The following is a 27,827-nucleotide window of genomic DNA, read 5'->3' as shown; positions in this document are numbered from 1 at the left end:
ATCCTTTACTGCCTTCTTCTCCTTTTGCCTTCAATCTTTCCCAACATCAGGATCTTATCCAGTGAGTCAGCTCTTTGCATCAGGTGGCCAAAAGTATTAGAGCTTCAGCTATAGCATCAGTCCTTCAAGTGAATACTCAGGGTCCATTTCCTTTAGGATGGGCTGGTTTGATCTCCTTGCAGTCCAAGGGACTCTCAACAGTCTTCTCCAGCACAATTCGAAAGCATCAGTTCTTCGGTGCTCATCCTTCTTTCTGGTCCAGCTCTCACATCCCTACATGACTACTGGGAAGACCCACTCCTGCTTTCCATTCTTTCCCAGAACGCCCAGTGATGCTCTCTGTGCTTCATCTTTTGGACTCCCTTCAGCTTGGCCTTTTTGCTTTTCATGCTTGTATATATTCCTGCATCTACCATATTCCTTAAATGTCCTTCATTTGATGGAAAAACAGTTGAGTCATATCAGCATTTGCTGTCAGGAAACTATGCTGCCCAAACTACCTTTCTTACTTTCCTGGAAATCAGCTCCTTACCTCTGTTTTTTGCTCATTATGACAGTGTTTTTCTTACTATGGAGAACAGTATGGAGGTTCCTTAAAAATAGATAAACAACAAGGACCTATTATATAGCACAGAGAATTAAATTCTATATCTTGTAATAAAGTATAATGGGAAAGAATCTGAAAAGAATATATATATATATATATACTGAAACACTGCTATACACCAGAAACTAACACAACATTGTAAATTAACTGTATTTCAGTTAAAAAGTCTGTTCTGTCCTGCACACCCTGGGCTTGTGTCTGTTTCCCTTAGTGCAACTCAGGTTGGACACACCTGAGATAGGGAAGCTCCCTTGATGAAGAGGAATAGCATCTTCTTACCTGTGAGCCATAAACCTGTGCATTGCCAGCTTGTTTCCTTCTTATTCTTTGCTTTTCTCACTTCATTTTATCTCACTTGTAGTATGAAAGACTGAGGAGAAATTTGACATATCTAAGCCTAAGGACAGCTTTGTATATTTGGCTAAGAATTGGTAATATGAATATACACACAGACGCGTAGTCAGTCACTAAAACAAAAGACTGGTTGTCAACAGTAATTCACCTCTTTTTGGATAACAGGTGCTCATCGAAATTAAGGTTGTGGGACATCATTCTGGGAGAGTCTACAAATAAATTTAAAAATACAGTAACCTAGGCAGTGTGTGGCTGGAAGCTTCATACTAAAATTAGACTAACTTTTCTATAAGGTATGTTACTAGGATTACAGGCCTTACTTGATTCAAGGATGAGAAATGAATCCCAAACACAATTTGCTGACTTAGTATTCATAACCTACTTTATCTTTCAGTGTTTATGTTTCGAAGATAAATGCCCTACTTAGGTATTTTGTGTGTGTTCTCGTTTTTCCGAGCATCTGTTTGAAGGGCTCTGTTTGTTTGTTTCTCCTCTAATTGGCTGCACAGGAAGCTCCATCCTGCATCGTGAGTCTAGCATCTTGCGTTGTCTCCCGCACATCCCATTGTCTGTGCTCACACAGCATGGCCAGCGCCGCATCCGCCTCCTTCCCTGTGCGACCACTCGGAACACTGAAGCGCCCCTCCACGCGGAGCATGCGCATGGGTTCAACATCCGGTGCAGGGACGGAGAGTGGACAGGCCCGCGGCCTCACGTGACACTAAACGGCTGCTTTTCCCCCTCTTGGTTTCCCCGTTACAGATACTGCAATGAGCACCTGCTGTGCCCGCCACACGTCTTCTGGACAGGATGGGGACCCTGGGAACGGTGCACAGCCCAGTGTGGGGGTGGCATTCAAGCTCGCCGCAGAACCTGCGAGAACGGGCCTGACTGTGCAGGCTGTAACGTGGTGAGTAGTCCTCATCCCCAGCCCGCCTTCTAGAGCTGGGAGACCAGAGTCATCCAACACTGGGTGCTCTGCAAACACTGAATGCTACACTCGCAAACGATGTTTTGCAAACACAGGTGCTCTGCAGAGATTAGGTGGTCTCACTGACTAGATACACAACGAACAGGAGCTTCTCAGTAGACACTTGATGTTCTGCACACCTAAAATGCTCTGGAAACTTGATGTGCTGGAAACTTGATGCTGTGAATCTAGTGCCTATTCAGGTAGTAGATGCTGTGAATCATGTCTTTCTGGCTAAGGAGAATGTCTGGAGGAAATACTTGGAATTAAGAGTATCCTGAAGGCTGATTGGAGGAAATCTTCCCATATGGGATAAGCTGCCCCAGGAGTTTTCCAGTTCTTGTCTCTGAGCTAGTACAAAAACTTCAGCCTGCTTAACTCTGGATGCTATATTTGGTTTGGGAAATGGGATAAAATCATCAAACTGAGCCCACACTAAGTTATTAATGTAACATGTGGGCAAACCTTAGACGCTGAAGATTCACCAACTTTATGGGGCCGTTATCAGAGCACATTTGGTGCCAATTTTAAGGGCATCAGAGACGACTTCTGGTTTTCTTTGTCTTATGCCTCAGTGGGTCCTATTTCTCCTAACACTTTGGTCTGTCAGAATTCCACTTATGCGAAGGTCTGATGTTGCTCTTCCTGTGCCATCTGTCAGAATGATTGAGCACCTAAGTCTGTGGGGCTTTGGCTTCATTTGCTTGCCCCCAGCGCAAACATTGCAGAGTGACTGTAGAGACAGTAGGGATGCCTTGGTGGGGAGGTTCAGCATGAGAAGGTCTGGTTGGGCATGCTTCCTTGCTGATCTTCCAGTTGGTCTTTGCAGTAATTTTGTAACCTTGGCTCATGACGCATAGAAGGTTTTTGTGCTGCTGTACAGTTTGTTTTAGTGAGACCTAAAAACCACACAGTTCAGATAGTCTTGGGAAATTTGGAGAGGGGAAGAGGGTTATGAGATGCTTTGTCAGATATTATACCCAACCCAAGGAGATTTTGTTATTGGGATTTGCAATTAGATTTGTTCCCCTTTGCACTGGCAAAGATATTGCAGTAGCTTTAGCAGAATCTATTACTGATTATAGAAGCACTTCTTTCCAGGTCAGCCTGAACTAACTCAACCATGGAATATCTTAGTGTTCAGTTTGCTGCTACTGCTGCTAAGTCGCTTCAGTCGTGTCCGACTCTGTGCGACCCCAGAGACGGCAGCCCACCAGGCTCCCCCGTCCCTGGGATTCTCCAGGGAAGAACACTGGAGTGGGTTGCCATTTCCTTCTCCAATGCATGAAAGTGAAAAGTGAAAGTGAAGTCGCTCAGTCGTGTCTGACTCTTAGCGACCCCATGGACTGCAGCCTACCAGGCTCCTCTGTCCATAGGATTTTCCAGGCAAGAGTACTGGAGTGGGGTGCCATTGCCGTCTCTGAGTGTTCAGTTTAGGATGATGTAATTATTGATAATTCAGATACTGAGATTTAAAATTATTTATGAAAATGTGACAGGTAAATCTGTGATCATTTAGAAGGTCTAGGAAACCGTTCAAATGTGGTAGGTTTGGCCTTTCTAAAATATATCAGTCCTGATCCAGATGGTTTGGCGTCTATCACTCGGGTCTCCACTCTCAAGTCAAAATTTGTCTCCTCTGCTGGTAAACCATAGGGACGGATGACCTGAGTGGAATTGCACTTTAGTTTGTAAACTTTGCACTACAAAGAACTCATAAACCATTTCAAGTCATTAATTTTCTTATTGCAAAGTTACTTAAATTATTACATATAAAAAATTTAATGAAAGAAAAGTGTAGCCTGTCTCCTGTGCAGTCACTGGACTGTGTGTGTGTGTCTGTGTGTGTGTGTGTGAGATACATGTGATTATATGTGTAAAACTTGAATGTCTTCCTAAAATGCTCATGTATTTGTTTTCTTTGTGTCTAAATTTGCAGAATTTGGTTTATGGAAACTGTAACATCAGTTTTCAAATTTAGAGGAATATCAGGAGCATCTCTAAGGAGTTTAGTATAAGTTTTTAGGTATTTTAGTCTAGTTTTCTTTTTCTTCCCCTCCGTAGTTAAACTACTGGCCGTGTAATTCCTGGAGGTATTATTACGGCACACTGGAGCATTCTGTTCTTTATAGTAGAGGCACAACTTTTATTTTTTTCCCACATTTTTTTTCCTATTTATTCCACTTTCTGTCTCTTAGCGAAATGAAGGAGAGGCTTGGTTTCTTTGGCTTGCTTAGAAAACATATCCTATCAGGTCAATTCCTAAGATGCTTATTTAAAAATAATAGCCATTTAGGTAAAGTGACATGTTGATCATATTCTAGCTGCAGTTTAGACATCTTTGGCCACAATGTATGTTTGTTTTTGATGTTTAGTCTTCTATTGAGATGGTGGCACACAGCATTGTAAATTGACCATACTCTATTATAAAATAAAAATTAAATATTGAAACAAGAGAATTAAAAAAAAACAAGGATATTTTAAATTGGTAAGAAAAAAAAAAAGATGTGGCTGTAAGTATAGGTAATTTGTTGATTTTGGAGTCACACATTTTGTTATCTGCATGCCCGTGTCTGGCTGGATGACATCAGGTGATATTTCTGAATCTCTGGCTCCTCTTCTGAGAAGAGGGTGATCTTTCATCCCTCCCAGAGCCACGGTGAGTATCAAGTGCAGTGATGCCCGTGACCTCCTTCCAGAAAGTCTCAGCTTCCTTGTGAGTTCTCTTCCCTACTTTCACTTCTTTGTTATTCCTGGTCTTCAGCTGCTCCTTTGAGTTCAAGCTTGTTAAAAATTATTTATACCAATGAAATGTTATTCACACAGTAAAGGACAGACTCGTGAAAAGTATAAGAACTTAAATTTCATAAGCACAACAGCAGCCAGTAGAAAAAGTGTTGCATTCAAGTTCAAGAATGAATAGGATATAAAAGACTTGAGAATCTTTTCTTGCTCTGCCATTTTTAACTTGAAATTTCCCCAAAAATATCTCCCATGTTTCACCTGTGATATTCATATGTCCTTGTCTTTGAATAAATCTCCAAGCCTTTATTTAAATCTCAGTAAGAGACGGTCATGGAAAAGACTCTGATGCTGGGAGGGATTGGGGGCAGGAGGAAAAGGGGACAACAGAGGATGAGATGGCTGGATGGCATCACCGACTCAATGGACGTGAGTTTGAGTGAATTCTGGGAGATGGTGATGGACAGGGAGGCCTGGCATGCTGCGATTCATGGGGTCTCAAAGAGTCGGACACGACTAAGCGACTGAACTGAACAAAACTGAACTGAAGAGATGGTCAGTCAAGAATCCTCATTGAGAACCATTAGTTTTTTTCTGTGAATCTCAGCTCTTAAAGTTCTAAATGTTGGTATCTCTTCACAATCCTGATTTTATATTTTTTTATTGTTGTTAAATATGAAGAAGTGGGCTTGCTGGGATCGGATGGTAGTTTTAGTTTTTATTGTTTGAGGAATCTCTGTGGTGTTTCGCATAGTGGCTGCACCATTTTGCATCCCCATCTATAGCATGCAAGGGTTTCAATTTCTTTATATCCAAAAGAATTGAAACCAAGATCTTTAAAAGCTCTCTGAAGCACTATTCACAGTAGGCAGGATGTAGAAGCAACCTAAATGTCCATCTACAGATGACAGGATAAAGAACAGGATATACATAAAATGGAATAGCATTTAGCCTTTAAAAAGGAGGAAATTCTGTCATATGGAACAACATGGACCTTGAGGACATTATGCTAAGTGAAACTGTCCATTCACAGGAAGACAAATAGCATGTGATTCCACTTATAAGGAGGTATCTGAAACAGTCAGATACTTGGGATCAAAGACTGCAGCGGTGTTTGCCAGGGGCTGGGTGGAGAGGGAGATGGGAAGATAAAGTTTTAGTTAAGCAAGATGGACAAGTTCTAGAGGTATGCTACAACACTGTGCCTACGGTCAACAATACAGTACTGAACACTTAAAAATCTGTAAGAGGGTCGCTCACATGTTAAATCTTTATCATGTTTACCATGATAAAATAGCATAATAAAAAACAAAGATAAAAGTAAGTTCCAGATGTCAAAGGCTTGGGGGCCCCGAGCCTTGGGTTGTTTGGGGAGCTCACTGACACATGCAGAGGGAGGGCCTGGCTCTTTTGCAGCCAGTTAATTTTGTGACCCCGAGGTCTGCCCACTGTCCTCTGGGCCTCTGTCTCAAAGCTAGCTAGAGGCCATGTGTGCTGGCCCTGAAATCACTGATGCTCTGATCCTGATACCCCTTTCCTGGACCCTGGGGACACATGTGTCCTTCCCTCGTGGCTGAATCCTCTGATGAGTTTGGAATGAGATACAACAGGACACTTAATGGACAAACTCCTCCCACTTCTAAGTAAGCCGCTCTAGAACCCATATGAGCCCTGGGTCCCACTTCTAAGTAAGCTGCTCTAGAACCCATATGAGCGCTGGGTTCCGTGTCTAAGTAAGCCACTCTAGAACCCATATAAGTTGCTCTAGAACCCAAATGATCCCTGGGTCCCACTTCTAAGTAAGCTGCTCTAGAACTCATATGAGTGCTACATATGAGCAAAGGGTCCTGCTTCTGAGTAAGCTGCTCTAGAACCCGTATAAGCTGCTCTAGAATCCATATGAGCACTGGATCCCACTTCTGAGTAAGCTGCTCTAGCCGCTCTGGAACTTGTATGAGCACTGGGTCCCGCTTCTGAGTAAGCTGCTCTAGAACCCGTATAAGCTGCTCTAGAATCCATATGAGCGCTGGGTCCCACTTCTGCGTAAGTTGCTCTAGCCGCTCTGGAACTTGTATGAGCACCGGGCCCTGCTTCTGAGTAAGCTGCTGTAGAACCCATATGAGTGCTGGGTTTCTCTGGTCCTTGCTGCTCTTCCACAGCTCCCTTCACACCTGTGGGCTCCCAGAGCATGTGGGGAAGGCACAGGTGACAGGTGAGGAAGCTGGTGTCACACCCCAGCTCTGCCTGTAAGTACGCAGGGCGCTTGGGGCCCTGTTCCATGTCTCCAGTCAGCATCCTTGAATGCAATCCCCTGGCTGTCTGGGAGGATGCACAGAATATATGAGACATATGTTTATATATCATTGCTCAGTAACAAACCCAACAAGGCAAACTGAAATAGAAAATGTCACCATCATTATTGAAGCTTCCCAGGTGGCGCTAGTGGTAAAGAATCTACCTGCAATGCCAGAGACCACGGTTCAGTCCCTGGGTCAATCACTGGAGGGGGAAATGGCAGTCCAGTCCAGTATTCTTGCCTGGAGAATTCCATGGACAGTGGAGCCTGGTGGGCTACAGTTCATGGGGCCACAAAGAGGCGAACATGACTGAGGGTCCACCCGCTGTCATCATTATTGGCATCAAGTCATAGTCTTGGGGACAAATCTTCTATTCTTGAATAATATACCATTAGCAACTCACATTTTATGTTTTTCTATTTAAAATTACTTGTATATTCATATTTGTATAATTTATAATTTGTATTTGTGTAAATATAGAAATTTATATTAAATGTAAGTTATTTATGTTACATGAGGTTGGCACATGTGTTCAGTTGCTCAGTCATGTCCAGCTCTTTGCGAGATTACTGGAGTGGGTTGCCATTTCCTTTTCCAGGGGATCTTTCCAACCCAGAGATCAAATCCTGGTCTCCTGCATTGCAGGCGGATTGTGTATCAACTAAGCTAGCAGGGAAGCCCGAGGTTGACATATGGGTTTCACTTTTAACCTCTTTCAATAATAGCTGATAACCATAATGATGCTTGTTAGATCAAGTCTTACAAATCCTAACTTACTGCATAACGTCACACAAATTATTGAAATGAGGTGATGATTAGACATACTCGAGTTGTTATCTAGTCAGGTTATGATAGACTGAAATCCTGTGTCATTTAACAAAGCTCTCATAGTAAACCTGGATAGCAGTAGTAAAAATAAAAGTCACTCAGTCGTGTCTGACTCTTTGTGACCCAATGGACTGAGTAGTCCATGGAATTCTCCAGGCCAGAATACTGGAGTGGTAGCCTTTCCCTTCTCCAGGGGATCTTCCCAACCCAGGGATTGAACCCAGGTCTCCTGCATTGCAGGCGGATTCTTGACCAGCTGAGCCACAAGGGAAACCCACAAGGGACAGCAGTAGAAACCAGGGGAAACGATGCTCTTTACTGAGCACCTGCTGAGAGCTGGATGCAGTCTATCGGCCTCTTGTTCTATGCAACCACTCTGTAAATGTGACTCAACTACACCAGTGCTTATGGATGAAGCCTAGTGAGACAGCCCAGGGGTTAAACTGCCCGAGGGTACTGTGCCTGTCCCTAGAGGAGGAGGGCAGAAGTGTCTCCATTCTAGTATCTCCTCCTCTTCTACTTGCAGGAAGATGGGCTGAGAGAAAATCAGTGTCTGTTCCAGGTCTCCTGCCGGGATTTAAGCCTAGATCACAGCAGTGCTTTGGAACTGTGAGGATATAGTTATATTACTTAATTAGATCATTTTAGAATAGGCACTTTGGGCTCAATTATATTTGGCATATTTTTACTTCATTTCTAACCTTGTTTTTCTTGTTGTTCAGTTTCTCAGCCGTGTCTGACTTTGCAACCCTATGGACTGCAGCACGCCAGGCTTCCCTGTCCTTCACCATCCCCCAGAGCTTGCTCAAACTCATGTCCATTGAGTTGGTGATGCCATCCAACAATCTTGTCCTCTGTCATCCCCTTCTTCTCCTGCCTTCAATCTTTCCCAGCATCACGGTTTTTAAGTCAGCTCTTCACAACAGGTAGCCAAAGTATTGGAGCTTCAGCTTCAGCATCAGTCCTTCCAGTGAATATTCAGGACTGATTCCCTTTAGGATGGACTGGTTTGATCTCCTTGCAGTCCAAGGGACTCTCAAGAGTCTTCTCCAACACCACAGTTCCAAAGCATCAATTCTGCAGCACTTAGCCTTCTTTATAGTCCAACTCTCACATCCATACATGACTACTGGGAAAACCATAGCTTTGATTATATGGACCTTTGGCAGAGTAATGCCTCTGCTTTTTAATATGCTGTCTAGGTTGGTCATAGCTTTTCTTCCAAGGATCAAGTGTCTTTTAATTTCATGGCTGCAATCACCATCTGCAGTGATTTTGGAAAATAAAGCCTGTCACTGTTTCCATTGTTTCCCCATCTATTTGCCATGGGACAGGATGCCATAATCATTTTTTGAATGTTGAGTTATAAGCCAGCTTTTTCACTCTCCTCTTTCACTTTCATCAAGAGGCTCTTTAGTTATTCACTTTCTTCCATAAGGGTGGTATTATCTGCATATCTGAAGTTATTGATATTTCTCTCAGCAATCTTGATTCCAGCTTGTGCTTCATCCAGCCCATCATTTTGCATGATGTACTCTGCATAGAAGTTATATAAGCAGAGTCGCAATATACAGCCTTGACGTACTCCTTTCCCAATTTGGAACCAGTCTGTTGTTCCATGTTCGGTTCTAACTTGCTTACTGACCTATGTACAGATTTCTCAGGAGGCAGGTCAGGTGGTCTGGTATTCCCATCTGTTTCAGAATTTTCCACTGTTTGTTGTGATCCACAAAGTCAAGGGCTTTAGTGTAGTCAATGAAGCAGAAGTATATGTTTTATCTAGAATTTTTTTGCTTTTTCTATGATCCAGCAGATGTTGACAGTTCGATCTCTCTATCCTCTGCCTTTTCTAAATCCAGTTTGAACATCTGGAAGTTCTCAGTTCATGTACTGTTCAAGTGTAATGTGGTGAATTTTGAGCATTACTGTACTAGCGTGTGAGATGAGTGCAATTATGCGGTAGTTTGCACATTCTTTGGCATTGTCATTCTTTGGGATTGGAATGAAAACTGACCTTTTCCAGTCCTGTGGCCACTGCTGAGTTTTCCAGATTTGTTGGCATATTGAGTGCAGCACTTTCACAGCATCATCTTTTAGGATTTGAAATAGCTCAACTGGAATTCCGTCACCTCTGCTAGCTTTGTTTTTCCTGATGCTTCCTAAGGTCCACTTGACTTCCCACTCCAAGATATTTGGCTCTAGGTGAGTGATCACACCAATAACCATCAAGGTAATCATTACATTAAGTTTTACAAATCATAACTTACTGCGTAATATCAAATGAAATGTTGGAACTATAACCAAGCAACCTGGAGTTTTATTTAGGTGTGTTATGATAGACTGAAATTCTGTGTTCCCTAATCAAATAATTCAGTTTTATTGAGCTCCTACTGGGTGTGATGCATTGTTCTGTTCTCACTGTGTCCCTTCTAGGCAGTTTTCATTAGTACCTCCATGTGGAGATGGGGAAACTCAACTTGAGAAAGATTAATGAACTTGGCCAGTACCCTGCTGTAGTGGGTAACTGGGCCAGCATTTGAGAACTGGTTCTTTGGGTACAAATAGAATACACTGATGCAACTGCCTTTGCACATTTTTTTGCTTAATATTAAGTGATAAATGATAAGACCTTATTTTTCTTTACTCTTATGAAGTACAAATTGTACCTCAAAAAAAAAGAAGACCTTTTTTTTTTTTTGTCTTTCCATAACCCTCCCCTAGTTCATTAGCTTCCTTGATGTCCATAATATTGCAGTCATATCCTTTCGCCAGCCCCCAGGATGAGAGTTCCATGTAGAGATTCTCATGAGCATGGAAATGAATGGAAGGTGAACTCATAACCCAAATCTTACTTCTGTGTTTTGGCTGAAAATTGCAACATACAAAAGGAAGAAAGACAGGGCTTCCATGGTAGTGCAGTGGATAAGAATCAGCCTACCAATGCAAGAGACATAGGTTTGATCCCTGGTCCAGGATCATCCTACCTGTTTCCTACCTGTTGGTAAGCAACTAAGCCTATGCACCACAGCTACTGAGCCTGAGCCCTAGATCCCACCAGCTGCAACTACTGAAGCCCGTGCGCCCAGAACCTGCGCTCTGCAGCAAGAGGAGCTCCTGCCATAAGGAGCCCACACATTGCAATGAAGAGCAGCCGCCACTCACTGCAAGTAGAGAAAGCCTGAGGGCAGCAGCAAGGACCCAGCAGAGGCAAAATCAATACATAAGTTTCTTTAAAAACACCAAGGAAGGCATAAAATATTACAGTATATATAGAGTTGCTTCTTAAATTCATGTAATTCCGAATTCCCTCAAAGGTTTAGCAGAAGAATAAAGCTAAAGACAGTGTCACATACACTAAGATAATTCAAAAACAAAAACAGTCTTAGTCCTGCCAGCACTATATTTATTACTGAAATATCACACCCAGTGTAAAGCAGTTGACAAAAGCCATGATTTCAGATATCAGCAGGGAGTAGAGGAGGGAGATCTATTTTCTAGATACAAAAGAACTGGACCACAGAAGGCCCTGAAAGGTCAGGAATAAAGACATCAAAATCAATACAAGCTGTCAAAAGGGCTTCTGGGAGGGTTAATCAGAGTTGATATAACACATTGGAAATTGTTTGAATCGAGTAATGGTGCCTGTATAGTTAAAGCTATGGTTTTTCCAGTAGTCATGTACGAATGTGAGTTGGACCACAAAGAAGACTGAGCGCTGAAGAATTGATACTTTCGAATAGTAGTGGTGGAGAAGACGCTTGCAAGTCTCTTGGACTGCAAGAAGGTCAAACCAGTCAATCCTAAAGAAAGTCAATCCTGAATATTCACTGGACAGACTGATGCTGAAAGTGAAGCTTCAATACTTTGGCCATCTGATGCAAAGATCCGACTCACTGGAAAAGACCCTAAGGCTGGGAAAAATTGAGGGTAAGAATAGAAGGGGGTGACAGAGGATAAGATGGTTAGATAGTATCACTGATTCAGTGGACATTAGTCTGAACAAACTTTGGGAGATAATGAAGGACAGAGAAGCCCGGTGTGCTGAAGTACATGGAGTGGCACAGAGTTGGATCAACTTAGTGACTGAACAACAAATGTCATCGTGGATACATTTAGAAACAAGTAAGACCTGGCAATTGGCAGTTTAAATAGATCGCACTGTATGAAAATAATAACAATATTACAAAATAACTGGGTTTTGTGTAGCACATTGGATTTCTCAAAATACTTTGGGAAAGGTTATCTCATATGTTCCTGATTTTCCAAATAAGAAAATCACAGCTCAGGGAAAATCATTTGTGTACGCAAAACCCCGAAGTTGACAGAGTAAGACCTTGGGTGCAGGTCTTCTCGCCTTAAGATGCTGGAAAGTCCAGGATGCTGTGGCCTCCTCAGAAGATACTGGGGTAAGAACTAATCATTCTACAGGAGGTAGTAACCCCACCCACAAATTAACAACCACAAGTTAATAACCCCATCCACAAAGTAATAACCCTGCCCACGAAGCTGGATTAATTTCCTTCTATATTGATAAAGTTATTTTTAGTCCACCCGCGCCCCCTGTGCCTGACAATTTTTTTAGTGCTAAAATAGCTTTCCTTGTGGCTCAGAAGGTAAGGAATCTACTTGCAGTGTTGGAGACCTGGGTTCGATCCCTGGGTTGGAAAGATCCCCTGGAGAAGGGAAAGGCTACCCACTCCAGTATTCTGGCCTGGAGAATTCCATGGACAGAGGAGCCTGTCAGGCTACAGTCCAGGGGCTCACAAAGAGTCAGAAACGACTGAGCAACTTTCACTGCTTTCAAAATATCTTTAAGAGGTGACACTAGTAATAAAGAATCTGCCTACCATTGCAGGAGATGCAAGATACATGGTTTCAATTCCTGGGTTGGGAAGATCCCCTGGAGAAGGAAATGGCAACCCACTCCAGTATTCTTGCTTGGAGAATCCCATGGACAGAGGAGCCTGGTGGGCTACTGTCCGTGCGGTCGCAAAGAGTCAGACACGGCTGAGCACGCACACATCCTACCACACATCCCTTCAAGAGAATAACGACCTCCTTGCAGGGGCACCCACTTCTCCTCAGATGGGGCAGCTCGCACCTCCTTTCTGCAGAAAATAGGAAGGACACCTTAGCTGGGAGAGAAGGAAGTTTTTAAACCTGAAAAGTAGTCTGCGTCCTGGTGTGTGTCGGCCAGTTTCCTTTGCACTCCTGTTTCGCATTTCCTCACTTGGAAAGGTGATTTTCTAGGGCTCCGTGGTCCTGCTGTGGAGAACAGGAACTTTCCTCTGAGGAGGGGCAAGCACGTTTTCTCTTGGTCCTGTTGTTTTTGTTTGCTTTTGTTATCGTTTGGACGATGTAAGCCCAGCATATGCTAGACAGAGGCTCTTGCATGTTGCCAGTTTACACTAAGCTGTGTTGTTCAAAGGGTTATTATTTCACTTCTACCAAAATCCACTTCTGCACGTTTGTCTATTTCCCCAGCAATACCTTGAAGGCTCGGTCACAAACGCTGGCCCGCCATCTGTGCTGCTTACTCGGGCTTTTCACTGAGCTGCAGGAAGCTCCTGTCTAGCCCTCTCAGCAATGTCTGATTCGTTTGCAACCCCATGGACTGTAGCCCGCCCGGCTCTTCTGTCCATGGGATTTCCAAGGCAAGAATACTGGAGTGGGTTGACATTTCTTCCTACAGAACATCTTTTCAATCCAGGGATTGAACCCCAGTCTCCTGTGTCTCCTGCACTGTCAGGCAGATTCTTTACCACTGAGCCACCAGGGAAGCCTGAAAGCTCTGCTTACGTTAATAAGTCAGTCAGTGGCCCTTCTGGGTTAAATACAACTAGCTTTATCCATTGTTTATGAAGATCAGATCAGATCAGTCGCTCAGTCGTGTCCGACTCTTTGCGACCCCATGAACCGCAGCACGCCAGGCCTCCCTGTCCATCACCAACTCCCGGAGTTCATTCAGACTCATGTCCATCGAGTCGGTGATGCCATCCAGCCATCTCATCCTCTGTCGTCCCCTTCTCCTCCTGCCCCCAATCCCTCCCAGCCTCAGAGTCTTTTCCAATGAGTCAACTCTTCGCATGAGGTGGCCAAACTACTGGAGTTTCAGCTTTAACATCATTCCTTCCAAAGAAATCCCAGGGCTGATCTCCTTTAGAATGGACTGGTTGGATCTCCTTGCAGTCCCTTTTCATAATTCTAAAAAGGCTGTTCTCTGAAATACAATTTAATAAAATTAAGTGCAAATCAAATAGTTGATTCTTACTCAATGGAAACATTGAAAATTTTTTATAAATAAAAATAATATATGTACATTTCATCACCATCACTTGCCCACTGCACTGTGCTTGTAAAATGCTTTCACTTGTACTTCTACGTATTATTCTGTGAGGGGAATGATGGATCTCTCTAGCTGAAACTAGATATTACACCTTCCTAAGCATGGGAATGCAAAATTGGCTTTGTTTTGTTATTTGAGATCTCAGTGAAAAGCTTGCATATATGAAAGATTGTCAGCTTAAAAATGCCAGAATTTGTTGAAAGAGGCTTGAATATTTTTAAAAAGTTAATATCAGTACATGCAGTCAAGTGGTACAGCAGATAACTGAAAACATGTAAGCATTCTGAAATTTAGAACTGGAAGTGTGGCCATCAAGTCTAAGAATGATGTACGATGCAGATGGAAAGAAAAGAAAATGATGGATTACAGGACTTAATCCATCAAAAGCCTGCCTCTAGAACATACGAATTATGCTACCATCTCTGGAAACTAATTGATATGGAGATCTGGACTAGTTCACAAAAGTGTTTTCGTTACAGTGTTGGAAGAGGCTATTGCCCAGATTTCTTTGGCTTTACAGAAAATTGGGGTTGTTTCTGCCTGTAACAATTCAAATAGAGTGATTGCAACATTAATTGAAAAAGAAACACTTTGCTGAAGATTTTCTGTTGTAAAAATGACTTTAGTGACACATACACACACACACAGGCTCTTTCTTTACAGGTTGCTAATACATTCCATGATAAAGATTTTCCAATACCTGATTTTAAAATACCTGAAATTAACTTATGGAAACAGAAACAGTATTCTCAGCCATAACAATTGCCACTCAATGACCATGAGTTTAAAAATCTTTTGTAGACCTACACAAATACACAGTACACAAATAAGAAACATATTCTAAAGATGTTAGTAAATACTCAACTAGAGGAATCGAACCCGTGCCCCCTGCAATGGAATCGTGGAGTTTAAACCACTGGACCACCAAGCATGTCCCCCAGGCTCCTGTTTCAAATGATGCCAGAGTTTTAACTGCTGCAAATGAGTAATGAAATGTGACTTTGTAAATTTAAAGCCTTAGTAGAAGTTCCTATAACAACAGTCAGGGAATATTCTTTTCCAAATGCATCTTCAGTCTTTGATCATTGGCCTGCTGACACTTTTGGTTAATCGTGGATTATGCGTAGGTGCTTTATTTGACTTGATGTCTCTGCCACACTGGGTATTTATTTCTAGTTAATTACTGTAGCTCACCTTGTTTCCTTGTAGTCGCACCAGGCGCTTGCCACTGCAATTAAAGAGAATGGTCTCTTGGCGTCTGAACAGGCTTTGATTGTTCCTAGTTTTTAAAAAAGCAATTTAGCTGTCCCATCAAATTGGCCTTTAAATGATGCTGTCATTTGGAGATGAGGACTTCCTGTCCTCTGTATGCAGTTCGTAACGAGGATGTGCTGTTGCCTTAGGGTCCTTCCCTCTCCCTGTGTTGTTCACAATGTACTTTAGTACCAGTGTTGATTTAGCACGAGTAGTGTGTTGTAGAAATAGTTCACACGTATACTAGGGCAACCAAAGAGTTTTAACACAAGTTTTGGTCATATTGATACTTGTCATTTGGCTTTACTGGTGGCAAACAGTTTTCCCTTTTAGGGGAAGTAACATAAGTGTTTAATTATATCAACAGTATGATTTAATTGGTGTTTTGCCTAAGATTTGCATTTCCCCTTTTTTTTTTATTATTTCATCTGAATGCCTCCAATGGAATTATTGAACATGTATAATTTCAGTTGTTAGAACAATGTGCATACATAATAATTTTCAAAGCAACTTGTAATTAAGTAAAGAAGGAACTAACAGATGTTGGAACATGAAAAAAATGGTTTTAAAACATTAAATATTTTTCCCAGATGCCATGGTTTCTTTCTTCCCAAGTGTTATCCTTTTATTAATCCTTGAATTTTCGAAGAACAAGAGCCTAGCTCAGAACTCTTCAATGTGAATACAAGCAAGAGGCTGCTGCTACATTTTGATTTTTTTGGTTAATATTTCTGAGTAGAAATGCAAGGTTCTATTTAGAAGCCTTCAACGTTGGGCAGAAAAAATTTTTTAAAGCTGAACGGTTTTGCTCTGTGGTCTGAGGATGTGCTGAAATCGCACACGTTCTTAGAACAGTTGTCTGTTCATTTTACTACTTGGCATTTTTTTTTTCCCCAGATCCGTTTGATTTGCAGAATCTCACGAGGTTCTGGTTTGAAAGAAGTAGTTGCAGGAAAGGCTGTTGAAGACGGAGTTGGCTTGCACTGTGTCACGTTCTTGCGTTATTATATAAGCCAAGCTGCGTGAGAAAGCGGAATCCTCCACATTAGTATTTGGCATCTTGCTTCTATCATGATGGGGAAGGTTTTCCACATCTGTTCCAGTCTATCCTAGTCCCGTGAAATTGCCCAGTTTGCAGCTATTAAAAAGCAGTCTTCCAAGGAACCCGAGTGTCATCATGCTGGGAGAAAGAAACGGCAGTGGCTAAAAAAAGGAAGCTGTGGAATCTACCTTATAAAATCATTTAGGCTCCCTCAAAGCATGTGAGCCGTCGCCTCTCAAAGAGAGAGACAAAAATAGCATGGGGCAAACGGATGGAATCCAGATCTTAGGAGGAGCCCTCTGATGTTAGCCTGGCGGTTATGAAGCTGATGTAATTGATTTCCTTCTCTTATCTTCTTGTCACGGCTAATAGCTTTTAGGGATAAGCTCTGACATCCGAAAGCGAAGGGTGGAAGGGAGCTTGACCTGTTACATGAGTCATCTTTGATAATTCATTTCTCAAACATTTGGTGTGATCTCATATGTAATTGTTAATTTCTTAACAGTTTCACATGCAAAAGGAAAGAAGGCTCTCAGTGACTTGAGTTATGGATCCATGTCTTCCATTCTATCCTCCATAGACTTTTCAGATCTTTTCATCTGTATATCTAGTCAACCAAAAATGTCAGACATGTGCTGTGTGTAAAGAACTGTAGGAGGTACTGTGGAAGATGAAGATACTCAGTGCATACAAGAAAACTATCCATGGGAGAAAACATAAATCTAATGGGCAGATTATAAGGAAGAAGTGGGGCATGCCAGAAAGCAATGAGGTCAGAGGAGGGGGCTGTTACTTCTGACTGGATGGGTCCATGGCCCCAGAGGTGTGGCCAGGGTTTGGCCAAGTTGAAGTGGGAATGAGAGCTTCCCTGTAAAAGTAGCATAAAGGAAGTCTGTGGATCAGAGGGGTGGGGAACACCCTGGGAGCCACTGTTGCTGTTGAGATCGCTAAGTTGTATCCGACTCTTTGCGACCCCATGGACTGCAGCATGCCAGGCTTCCCTGTCCTTCAGCGTCACTGGCGTAGCCTGAGGTTGTTGTCAAGGAATATGAAGTGAAGTCGCTTAGTCGTGTCCAACTGTCTGCGACCCTGTGGGCTGTAGCCTACCAGGCTCCTCCGTCCACAGGATTTCCCAGGCTAGAATACTGGAGTGGGTTGCCATTTCCTCCTCCAGGGGATCCTCCCAACCGGGAATCAAACCCGAGTCTCCCGCACTGTAGGCAGATGCTTTACCATCTAGGCCACCAGGGAAGTCATCAAGGAATATGGCAAGATGCAATATGGAAAACAAGGTGTTTCAATTCCTGAAAGGCCTTGAACATTAGGCTGAGGTGTGGCATAGCCATTTAACTCTCACTCACTCACTATTGCAGCTATGTAACTGGGGCTACTATAACTTTGTTGTTGTTGTTGTTGTTGTTTTTAACTTTTTGGCCACACCTCACAGCCCTAGGAAAATTTTCTTGTGTTAATATTTCCACAGTATAACTCCATGAGTGATTTCAAACATATAAGCTACATCCTGGTTTCAGTTATTTTTCTTGATAGACACCCCCCCCCCAACAACCAAAAGCATCCTGATTTTACTACCTAAAAGAAAGTATCTAATTGTCAACATGAACATAACATTTTGAAAGCAGATCTGTGTAGGTGCAGAGTCCTTATTCTAAAATCTGCTATTTTCCCACCATCATAATTTCAACTTTCATAGGTACTTCTAAACCAAAAAAAAAAACCATAAAAACATAAAGTCAATGTTGCCCCCAAATATGTCATGTAAACTTGGGTTTAGTCCAATTTCAAAGGGGAAAGTTCCATCACATTAATATGAGATAAATTAATTTCTTTTTACACATGGTTTAAATTCCTTTGGGCGATGCTTTTATTTCTGTTTATTTATTTGTCTTCCTCGGGTCTTAGTTGTGGCCTACAGGGTCTTTGTTGCATCATGAAGAATACTTTTTTGTGCCAGATGGATTCTCACTGTGGCCCTTGAGCTCAGTGGTTGCAGTACACGGGCTTAGTTACTCTGAGACATGTGGGATCTTAGTTCTTTGACCAAGGTCGAAGCCATGTCCCTTGCATTTCAAGGTGGATTATTAACCACTGGACAACCAGGGAAGTTTCTTTTAAACTTATTAATACCCAAAAAAGATGATATTTTAAGATTTTTAGGAAATGGCAACCCTCTCCAGTTGCCTGGAGAATCCCATGGACAGAGGAGCCTGGCAGGCTATAGTCCATAGGGTCACAAGGAGTCAGACACGACTAAGGTAACTTAGCACAAAGTCTAGGACAATATCTGTCTTATTTGGGATTGTATCCTCAGTACCTAGCAGAATGTATAGCAGTGAATAAATGAAACTAGTTATTAATTTTATGTATTAATCTGTTAAAGATGATGGCAATTTGGATGAAGTGATTATACTCGTGCATTATATTGGTTTTGTCTAGTCTTTGTTTCTTTCTTACAGTTTCTTATGAAGGAACGTATTTTGTGATCAGTCTTCTTCACCCAGACTCTTCATACCCCGATGGAGCTAGTTTTTGTTCACATTTAATTTTTCTTTCCATGGTATTCGCTTATGAACTTCTCATTTCTTGTTCATATTCTTAAAGTATTTCAAATTCTTTCTAATTAACTTTACAAGGCTGCTCCAAACAAATGAAATTCTGCACTGAAAACCAGCATGCCTGCAGTAAAAGCGTGTGAAGTTCATTAAAATTGGTTTTGATATTAGATTAGACTTAGCGGTGACCTTCCAAGACCTTATCAGACCCCCATAGGCAAGACTTGAGTACATATAACTAATGCAGAGCTCCCAATTAGAAAAGAAGATGTGAATTTAATATTTTAAAGCTGCACGGATTCCAGGATTTGAGCTCTCCTTTGTAAATAAGAAATTAAATGTAATGGCCCTGAGCCCTTTGCAGACCATCAGCCTGCCTGTTAGTCAAACATTGTCTTATCTCCTTGGTGCATTTCATGAGCACAGCCAACGTGGAGTCCAGCTCTGTTCCCTCCACAGTGAGTCTTGAAGAGCCATGAGTGTGAACCACAGCCAGGGATGCAGGCTGGGTGGGATGTGAATCTGGGTAGGTGGCTGTCCTTAACACTGAGGAGCTCTCAGCCTAGGAGGAGAGATACTAATACTAACGACCCCATAACATCAGCTTCTGGTAGACAGTGCTGTATTGGAGATAAGCTACATGTGTCCAAAAGTTGGGAGGAGTCAGGCTGGTAGTTTTAAGCCCCCTCTATATGGGATGGGTTTTTCTGGACAAGCCCCACCTCACTATTTTAGCAGAAGTCAGTTCAGTTCAGTTGCTCAGTCGTGTCTGACTCTTTGTGACCCCATGGACTGCAGCACGCCAGGCCTCCCTGTCCATCACCAACTCCTGGAGTCTACTCAAACACATCTCCATGAGTCAGTGATGCCATCCAACCTTTTCATCCTCTGTCGTTCCCTTCTCCTGCCTTCAATCTTTCCCAGCATCAGGGTCTTTTCAAATGAGTCAGTTCTTCACATCAGGTGGCCAAAGGACTGGAGTTTTTGCTTCAGTATCAGTCCTTCCAATGAACACCCAGGACTGATCTCCTTTAGGATAGACTGGTTGGATCTCCTTGCAGTCCAAGGGACTCTCAAGACTCATCTCCAACACTACAATTCAAAATCATCAATTCTTCCATGCTCAACTTTCCTTATAGTCCAACTCTCACATCCATACATGACCACTGGAAAAACCATAGCCTTGACGAGATAGACCTTTGTTGGCAAAGTAATGTCTCTGCTTTTGAATATGCTGTCTAGGTTGGTCATAACTTTCCTTCCAAGGAGCAAGTGTCTTACTTTCATGGCTGCAGTCACCATCTGCAGCGATTTTGGAGCCCCCAAAAATAAAGTCTTGACACTGTTTCCACTGTTTCCCCATCTATTTGCCATGAAGCGATGGGACCAGATGCCACGATCTTAGTTTCTGAATGTTGAGCTTTAAACCAACTTTTTCACTCTCCTCTTTCATCAAGAGGCTCTTTATCTCTTCTTCACTTTCTACCATAAGGGTGGTGTCATCTGCATCTGAGATTATTGATATTTCTTCCGGCAATCTTGATTCCAGCTTGTGCTTCATCCAGCCCTGCGTTACTCATGATGTACTCTGCATATAAGTTAAATAAGCAGGGTGAAAATATACAGCCTTGATGTTCTCCTTTTATTTTAGTGGTACTGAGAGTTAGACATGAAACAGAAGGCTAGTGGGAAGCTGCTGGCCATCACAGGGGGCCCAGCTCAGTGCTCTGTGACGACCTAGAGGGATGGGATAGCCAGGGGGGAGGGAGGTCCAAGAGGGCGGCGACCCATATATACACATAGGGACTCACTGTTGTACAGGAGAAAGGAAGGCAACATTGTAAAGCAATTATCCTCCAATAAAAAGATATAAATGGTGTCCCCCCATTGCTTTGCTCTAGCAAACCAAGTCAGAGATTGACTGAGGTGCTGACATTTCCCTGAGGATGTGTGTGTGTTGGCGGGGGGTGGCTTACGTCTAGCACCCTCCCAGTGCTTTCTGAAGAGCTCCCGCTGATTACCCGGCTGAACAGAGACTGGCCTGTGCACCTCCAGTGCGTTTATCATGTTTTTCCACACACTGCAAATCTTGAAACAGACGAGTCCTTTAGCCTGTAAAGCCATTAAACTGGAAACGCAAATACTTCTGGCCCACTGGAATTAATTTTATATTTTGTAAAACCCGATTCCTTGGACTGTTGAGGTGTCACTCCACGTGCGTGTTCTTCGTGAGGGTTTGACACCCTTTTTCTTGGGAGCACGTGTCTTAAATGATCTCATATTTCTTGTGCTCTCTGTCTTGTCTGTCACACTTGGCCTCACAGATTATAATATTCTTAGAGGAGACCCAGGACTCAAAATAAGGAGAGGAACCTGACCGGAGGAAATCCCACTTTGTCCTGATACAAAGTGTCAATTATTAGAATTCTGACTATTCTCTTACCTGAATCTTGTCAAAAAATAATTAGTGGAAATGGTAACTTTTTTCCCCCAGAAGTCATTGCTCCTTATTCTTTAACAGAAGTTGCAGTTTCCCTTGTTGCTTTTAGGCTGATATTTGTGTAGGGGAAGCCTCAGAGTAGAAGCAGCTATGAGTTTATTACACATTTATTGGGTTTTGCCTCATTTGAAAGGAATCTGAATTAAGTTTCAGCATTTGTCCTCAAGTTAAAAAAAGATGAGGGACTAGTGTTATCAAAGACAGGTTTACAAGCTGGCACTTTGTGGGTGTTTTATTTACATCTCAGTGGAAGACAGGACTGTGCTCGTCTGAGTTTTAGGTTGTCAGTCATATCCTTGTAACTGTACCAGGCTGAAATCATAGGTGAGCCTGATTTCCAGAAAGCTGAGTGATGCTTTTTTTATGGTGCACTCCACTAGAGAGGGGTGGTATCCCAGGAGGCTTGGGGACGCCTTGCTGTGAACACCATGAGATTCCAAGAACCCAAGTGCAGATGCCCTGCCTCTGGGGCTCAGCCCTATATCCTCAGCACCTTCTGGATACCTGGAGCAAAGTAGCTGCTCAGTAAACTGTGTGAAAGTTCCTGGTAAAATTCGAATGAAGGAAGAATCATCACAAATTTAAACCAGCAGCAGAGATCACACATTCCCTCATGAAGTCCCCGAACAATCCTTATTTTTCAAGAAGAGTCAGGTCTTCATCATTTTTAGTTGCATTTGTATCTTTCTCCCTTACTTAAATGTTTGTGTGCCTTTTCTTGTGGCAGCATCACTGTGAAGGGGAGCATATGAGAAGTCAGAGCCAGTGTTGCTAGCTCATAGAGATGGCAGCAGGGATTCTGAGCAGTTGAGAAGTTGGGATCCTTTGTTTCAAAGTGAGAAGCTCTTCCAGCAAGTTCTCCCAAGATAAGGTATCCAGCAGTTGAGCTGCAGGAAGGGGGACCCCTTCCAGGGCCCGAGAGTGGGCTCTTGTCTAACATTGGAAAGAAACTTCATGGGAAGGGGCACCCAGTGGAGAGCAATAGGGTGAGGGAGCCCAGGAGGACTGCTCTGCCACGTGGCTCGTGCTCTCGGGTTTTATGGTGATGGGATTAGTTTCCGGGTTGTCCTTGGCCAAGCATCCTGACTCAGGGTCCTTCCTGGTGGCGCACGCATTGCTCAGCCAAGGTGGATGCCAGCGAGGAGGATTCCGGGAGGTGGTCCAACAAGTAGCATCTCCTTTAGATGTTTTTCTGACTTCTGGTTGGTGGTGGCTTATTAATTCCGTGTTACCAGGACCTCCTTTCATAAAATAACTCACACAAATGGTTACTGTGGTGCCTGGGCAGGGTGGGTGATTTCAGTCAGCATGTTACCCCTAACCGTTGAGTTGCTTGGTAAATGCCTTTGGCCTTGAGGGTTAGGAATGGGTGAGCCCCAGAGCCACTGCTCACCTATAAGGTACCTTTTTGTGAAGTAGTACCTGTTTCCCCTCCTGAGGGTCCTAACACCACAAGCTCAGAGCTCAGCAGGCAGCCAGCATGTTTTTATGCCCTTTCCTCCGAGGACAGACAGCCCTTCTGCCAACACTCATGGTTTAGGAAAACAGTCAGGCTGAATTTCAGCCCTCACAATTCCCTCTGCCAGGGGCTTCTTCTGTGCAGTGTACATATTGTACAACCGTATACAATGTTAATTCATCAGACTTTTATGTATAAATATAAATTCTACATAGATAAATAATTGCATTTCACTTATATGTTCATATTTATGACATTTATAATGATCAAGTAGAGAACCTTGTAAATAATAAATTTGACATTAGTAAGATTTGAAAAGAAAAACAATGTTAGAGTTATCCCAATGCAGAACAAATGTTTGATAAAATTTAACATTCGTAATAGTTTTTTTAAAAGTCAACAAACAAAGCATGGATGGGAGCTGTTTTAACCTTATGAGGATACCTTCTAAAATGATACAGCAAACACCATCGTACATAGTGGTGAAAGGTTAGATGCTTTTCAATTGAATTCAAAGACAAGCCATGGATTCCTGCCAGCACTGCTAATGTTCAGTATTGTTCTGGACCTCATGGTCAATTCAACACAAGAAGGCAAAGAAATAGTACTTGTTAGGTCAAGAATGGGAGTGATTTTTCCCAAGGAATGCTTCCAGCTCACTTACCATGCCTTACTAGTTAATAACCAGTCAATAGCTGTAGGGTAACATTCATTTATTGTGTATGGCTAATGGTGCCATGTTGAGCCTGGGCAGGTGGCATTGGGATCATAGCAAGTGCCCAACTGGACCACTCCTGGCCCCAACCCACTTGAACTATGGCCACTTGATCTTTGTGTATTCTCTTTTGATTGAAAGGTTATTCAGTGCTTTTAAAGATTTTGAGGACCGTTGAGGAAAAGCTGTCAAAGCACAGGTGCGAAGGCTGATTTTCTGATGCATGGACCCCATTAGTGACATGTTTGTCAGAGGAAGGGCCGGGGGGTCTTCTGCTCTTTGATAGGTAGCAAGTGTCCAGTGTGGGGCTGAAAATTCTTCTCCTTTGTGACAGGAGCAAGTGTCCAGTGCCGAGCTAGAAATGGAGCACGAAAACCAGGTAGCCCGTGTCTTCAAAATGAAAGGAGACAGGTCCTTTGGCAACGCATCTTTGTCTGTTGTCTTCTGGGTGCTATGGTGGCATGAAGGAGGGGGTGGTATTTGCGGGTAAATGTAGGAGAGTCCCATATTACAGGAAAGACAGTGGCAACAAAGACAGAGAGGTCTGAAGCCACAGCATGCCTTCACGGGTCCCTAAGACAGTGCCACCTGGTTCAAATACAGGGTGTGGGATGGGAGGGGAGGAGCCAGTGCAGTGGATCTCATTTTCTGAATCTGGAAAGTTGAGTACTTTGGGTTTTGTTCTACTGGTCACCCCAGCTTCTCAGGTGGCTCAGTGGTAAAGAATATACCTGCCAATACAGGAGACACGGGTTCGATTCCTGGGTCAGGCAGATCGCCTGGAGGAGAGCATGGCAACCCACTCCAGTATTCTTGCCTGGGAAATCCCGTGGACGCAGGAGCCTGGTGGGCTACAGCGCATGGGGTCACAAAGAGTCAGACACGACTGAAGCGATTTAGCACACATGCACGCAGGATGACTACAGACATCCAAATTTTCTCTTATAACGTGACAGAAGAAAATTTAGTTTTCTTCTTTTAGATTATTCCTCGGTGTTAGAGGTTGTTTGGCTTTATTATACCATGAAAGAACGTAGCAGTCAGGAGAGTGAGATGTGAGGTTTTTTTTCAAACAAGAGTTTACACAGGCAGGCAGGAATGATACCAGCAGCTAGAAGCCTGCTACTGCTAAGTCACTTCAGTCGTGTCCGACTCTGTGTGACCCCATAGATGGCAGCCCACTAGGCTCCCCCGTCCCTGGGATTCTCCAGACAAGAACACTGGAGTGGGTTGCCATTTCCTTCTCCAATGCATGAAAGTGAAAAGTGAAAGTGAAGTCACTCAGTGGTGTCCGACCCTCAGCGACCCCATGGACTGCAGCCTTCCAGGCTCCTCCGTCTATGGGATTTTCCACTGGAGTGGGGTGCCATTGCCTTCTCCGCTAGAAGCCTAATTATATATTAATATATATAATACATAGCTATATATAAAATATATATATATATAATTTAACAAAATTATCATGAAAGTCATATTCAAGGCAGCTCCATGGGAAGAGAGTTTGAATGGTGGGGTGGCAGCCTCAAAAAACCCTGGCTAATTAGTGTTAATTGCATTTCTGTGACCCCATGTTGTTGCGGTTATTTAGTTGCTATGTGCGAACATGTTAAGTCGCTTCATCCTTTATTTTTCTTATTCCATATACTTTTATTTGTAGGAAAATTAAGCAATTTAGAGCTACTTCAGTCAGATTTTGGTAGGGCAGGCCTTTTTATTCAGCCACCTTATGAATTTTTTTGCCTAAATTAGTAGAAATTGAAGCACGAATTCAAGCAGTTGATAGTCTTGCTTAAATTTTACATTTCTTAGAAAAGAAAAAAATGAATTTCAAAATCATTCACAGAGCAACTGTGAATTCTACAGAACTTAGTACAGAATTCTAAATATTTTAATGGGACATTTTTTATTGTCCTGAAAGATAGCTTTCCATAAGAAACCCAAGAAACACTCCTCCTTTATTAAAGGAACCTTCTAGAACAAGAGATTTGTAGCCACATTTATTAGTTCTGTAATCTTCATATGGGGGTTTCCCAGGTGGCTCAGTGGTAAAGAATCCCTTGCCAATGCTGGAGTCGGGACGATTCCCTGGAGAAGGGAAAGGCTACCCACTGCGGTATTTCTGCCTGGAGAATTCCGTGGACAAAGTAGCCTTGCGGGCAGTCCATAGGTCACAGAGTCGGACACGACTGAGCGACTAACACTTTTACTTTTACAAAATCTAAATAATGTATAGCACGTGTGCTAAGTCACTTCAGTCATGTCTGACTCTTTGCAACCCTATGGACTGTAGCCTGCCAGGCTCCTCTATCCATGGGATTCTCTAGGCAAGAATACTGGAGTGGGTAGCCATTCCCTTCTCCAGGGGATCTTCCTGACCCAGGGATCAAACCCTCATCTCTTATGTCTCCTGCGTTGGCAGGTGGATTCTTTACCACTAGTGCAGCCCGGGAAGCCCATGTATAGCATTGGTTCAGTTGCCCAGTCCTGTCATGATAAATAAATATCTTTGCCAAAAATATGGATTTGGTACAAGTTTATCAACTTAATAATTTAATCACCATATTGTATATTAAAGATGTATAGATTTTCAAATTATATTTAACTAGATGAAAATCCGTAATGCAGATCAGTCCTCAAAAGTTCATTTGGACAATTATTTTTTATCACAAACTTCTATAGCCATATGTTAAGTATATTAAAGGCCAGAACTGTTTAGCTTACAAGTTTGGGGTTAACCTTGTGAATATCCTAATTCTACTACAGTCCTCACTGATAGGAAAAGAACGACATCATTGCTGGTGGCCATTGTCAGACTGGGTTTAGGAAGCAGGTGTGTTCAAAGGTTTTTCTGTCCAGCCTTGTGGCACAGACTCCAGGTGCTCGCCAGGTCTGGCTGTTCTCTTTGATACGTGCTCCAAGCAGTTGAATGGTCCATTGTCCAGAATATCCCATTAAGGAGGGGAGAAAGAGGACCATGAGAAGTGGGTGCACAGGACCTCCCATACAGGACCTCCCATACAGTGTGTGCACACACGCTGTTGCTCAGGCGTGTCTGACCTTTTGCCCTTCCCTGGACTATAACTTATCAGGCTCTCCCATCCACAGGATTTCCCAGGCAAGAATGTTGGAGTGGGTTGCCATTTTCTATGCCAGGGCATCTTCCCCACCCAGGGATCAAACCCACGTCTCCTGTGTCTCCGGCATTGGCAGGTGGATGCTTTAGTGCTGAGCCATCTGGGAAGCCCCTGCGGTGGCCAAAAACTCAGTTTACAGAAAAAAATATAAGCAGACATGAGAAATATGTTTAGGCTATGACAAAAGAACAACAACCACACATTAATAGTATTGTCAGCAATAAGTAAATTTAATTGTAACTCCAAGACATCAATAAGCCATTAAACTATTATTAGGAATAAATTCTTAGGAATAAATCCATCAAGAGCAGTCTTAGACACATATTGTGTTATGATGTTGTCGGTTCATTTAGACAGAATGAATATTCACTATTGTGATCGTTTATTTGAGAAAAATGTTAGGGAAGCCGTTATTTATTTATATTACTGCACGGAGACTGTGATTTTACCAAGAAAGCGCAATGCCTTTTTCCTAGAGTTGAAATGCGTCTCCTTTGCTGCGAGATTGGTGGTCTCTTGTTGCTGTAGCTCCTGGCTTTGAGAGGAAAGTTAGTAGAATAATGATGTTCCCAGGGTACCACCCAGGCCTTGGAATGATGCTTGGCCATCAGTTGTGACCACAGTCCTGGGCAGGCTACCCTCTCACTTTCCTCTTTTCACCAAACCTACTGCTGGAACCCTGTGCATACATTTATAAAACTGGGGCAAAACAAATTTTATCTTTAAGAAAAAATATGAACACATACCCAGCACTTTTGACAGCTTATATTTTAACCTGTGGGCTTCCCTGGTGGCTCAGTGGTAGAGTCCCCCTGAAAAGCAGGAGATCCTAGTTTGATCCCTGGGTTGGGGAGATCCCCTGAGAAGGAAATGGCAACCCACTTCAGTATTCTTTCCTGGAAAATCCCATGGACAGAGAAGCCTGGCAGGCTATAGTCCATGGAGTCTCAGAAAGTCAGACATGACTTCATAGCAAAACAGCAGCATTTTAACCTGTTGGCCGTTTATT

At 42.8% G+C, this 27,827-nt stretch overlaps 1 protein-coding gene across 6 annotated transcripts in view; it reads left to right on the top strand.

Annotated features, from left to right (window-relative positions):
- The window catches only part of SEMA5A (semaphorin 5A), a 567,470-nt gene that overhangs the window by 493,699 nt on the left and 45,944 nt on the right, over positions 1 to 27,827 (top strand). For all 6 annotated transcript variants that reach the window (XM_086361189.1, XM_086361183.1, XM_086361185.1 and 3 more), the window contains one exon: positions 1,724 to 1,871. In XM_086361189.1, the coding sequence (XP_086217315.1) occupies positions 1,724 to 1,871 (148 nt within the window). The remainder of the gene's footprint in view (positions 1 to 1,723; positions 1,872 to 27,827) is intronic.

This window comes from Bos grunniens, chromosome 20, assembly GCF_055505025.1.
Source record: "Bos grunniens cultivar Pamir isolate PY7600 chromosome 20, Bosgru_T2T1.0, whole genome shotgun sequence".
Lineage (NCBI taxonomy): Eukaryota > Metazoa > Chordata > Mammalia > Artiodactyla > Bovidae > Bos > Bos grunniens.
The sequence above is the reverse complement of the archived record's forward strand: the minus strand, read 5'-3'. Positions and strand labels throughout refer to the sequence as shown.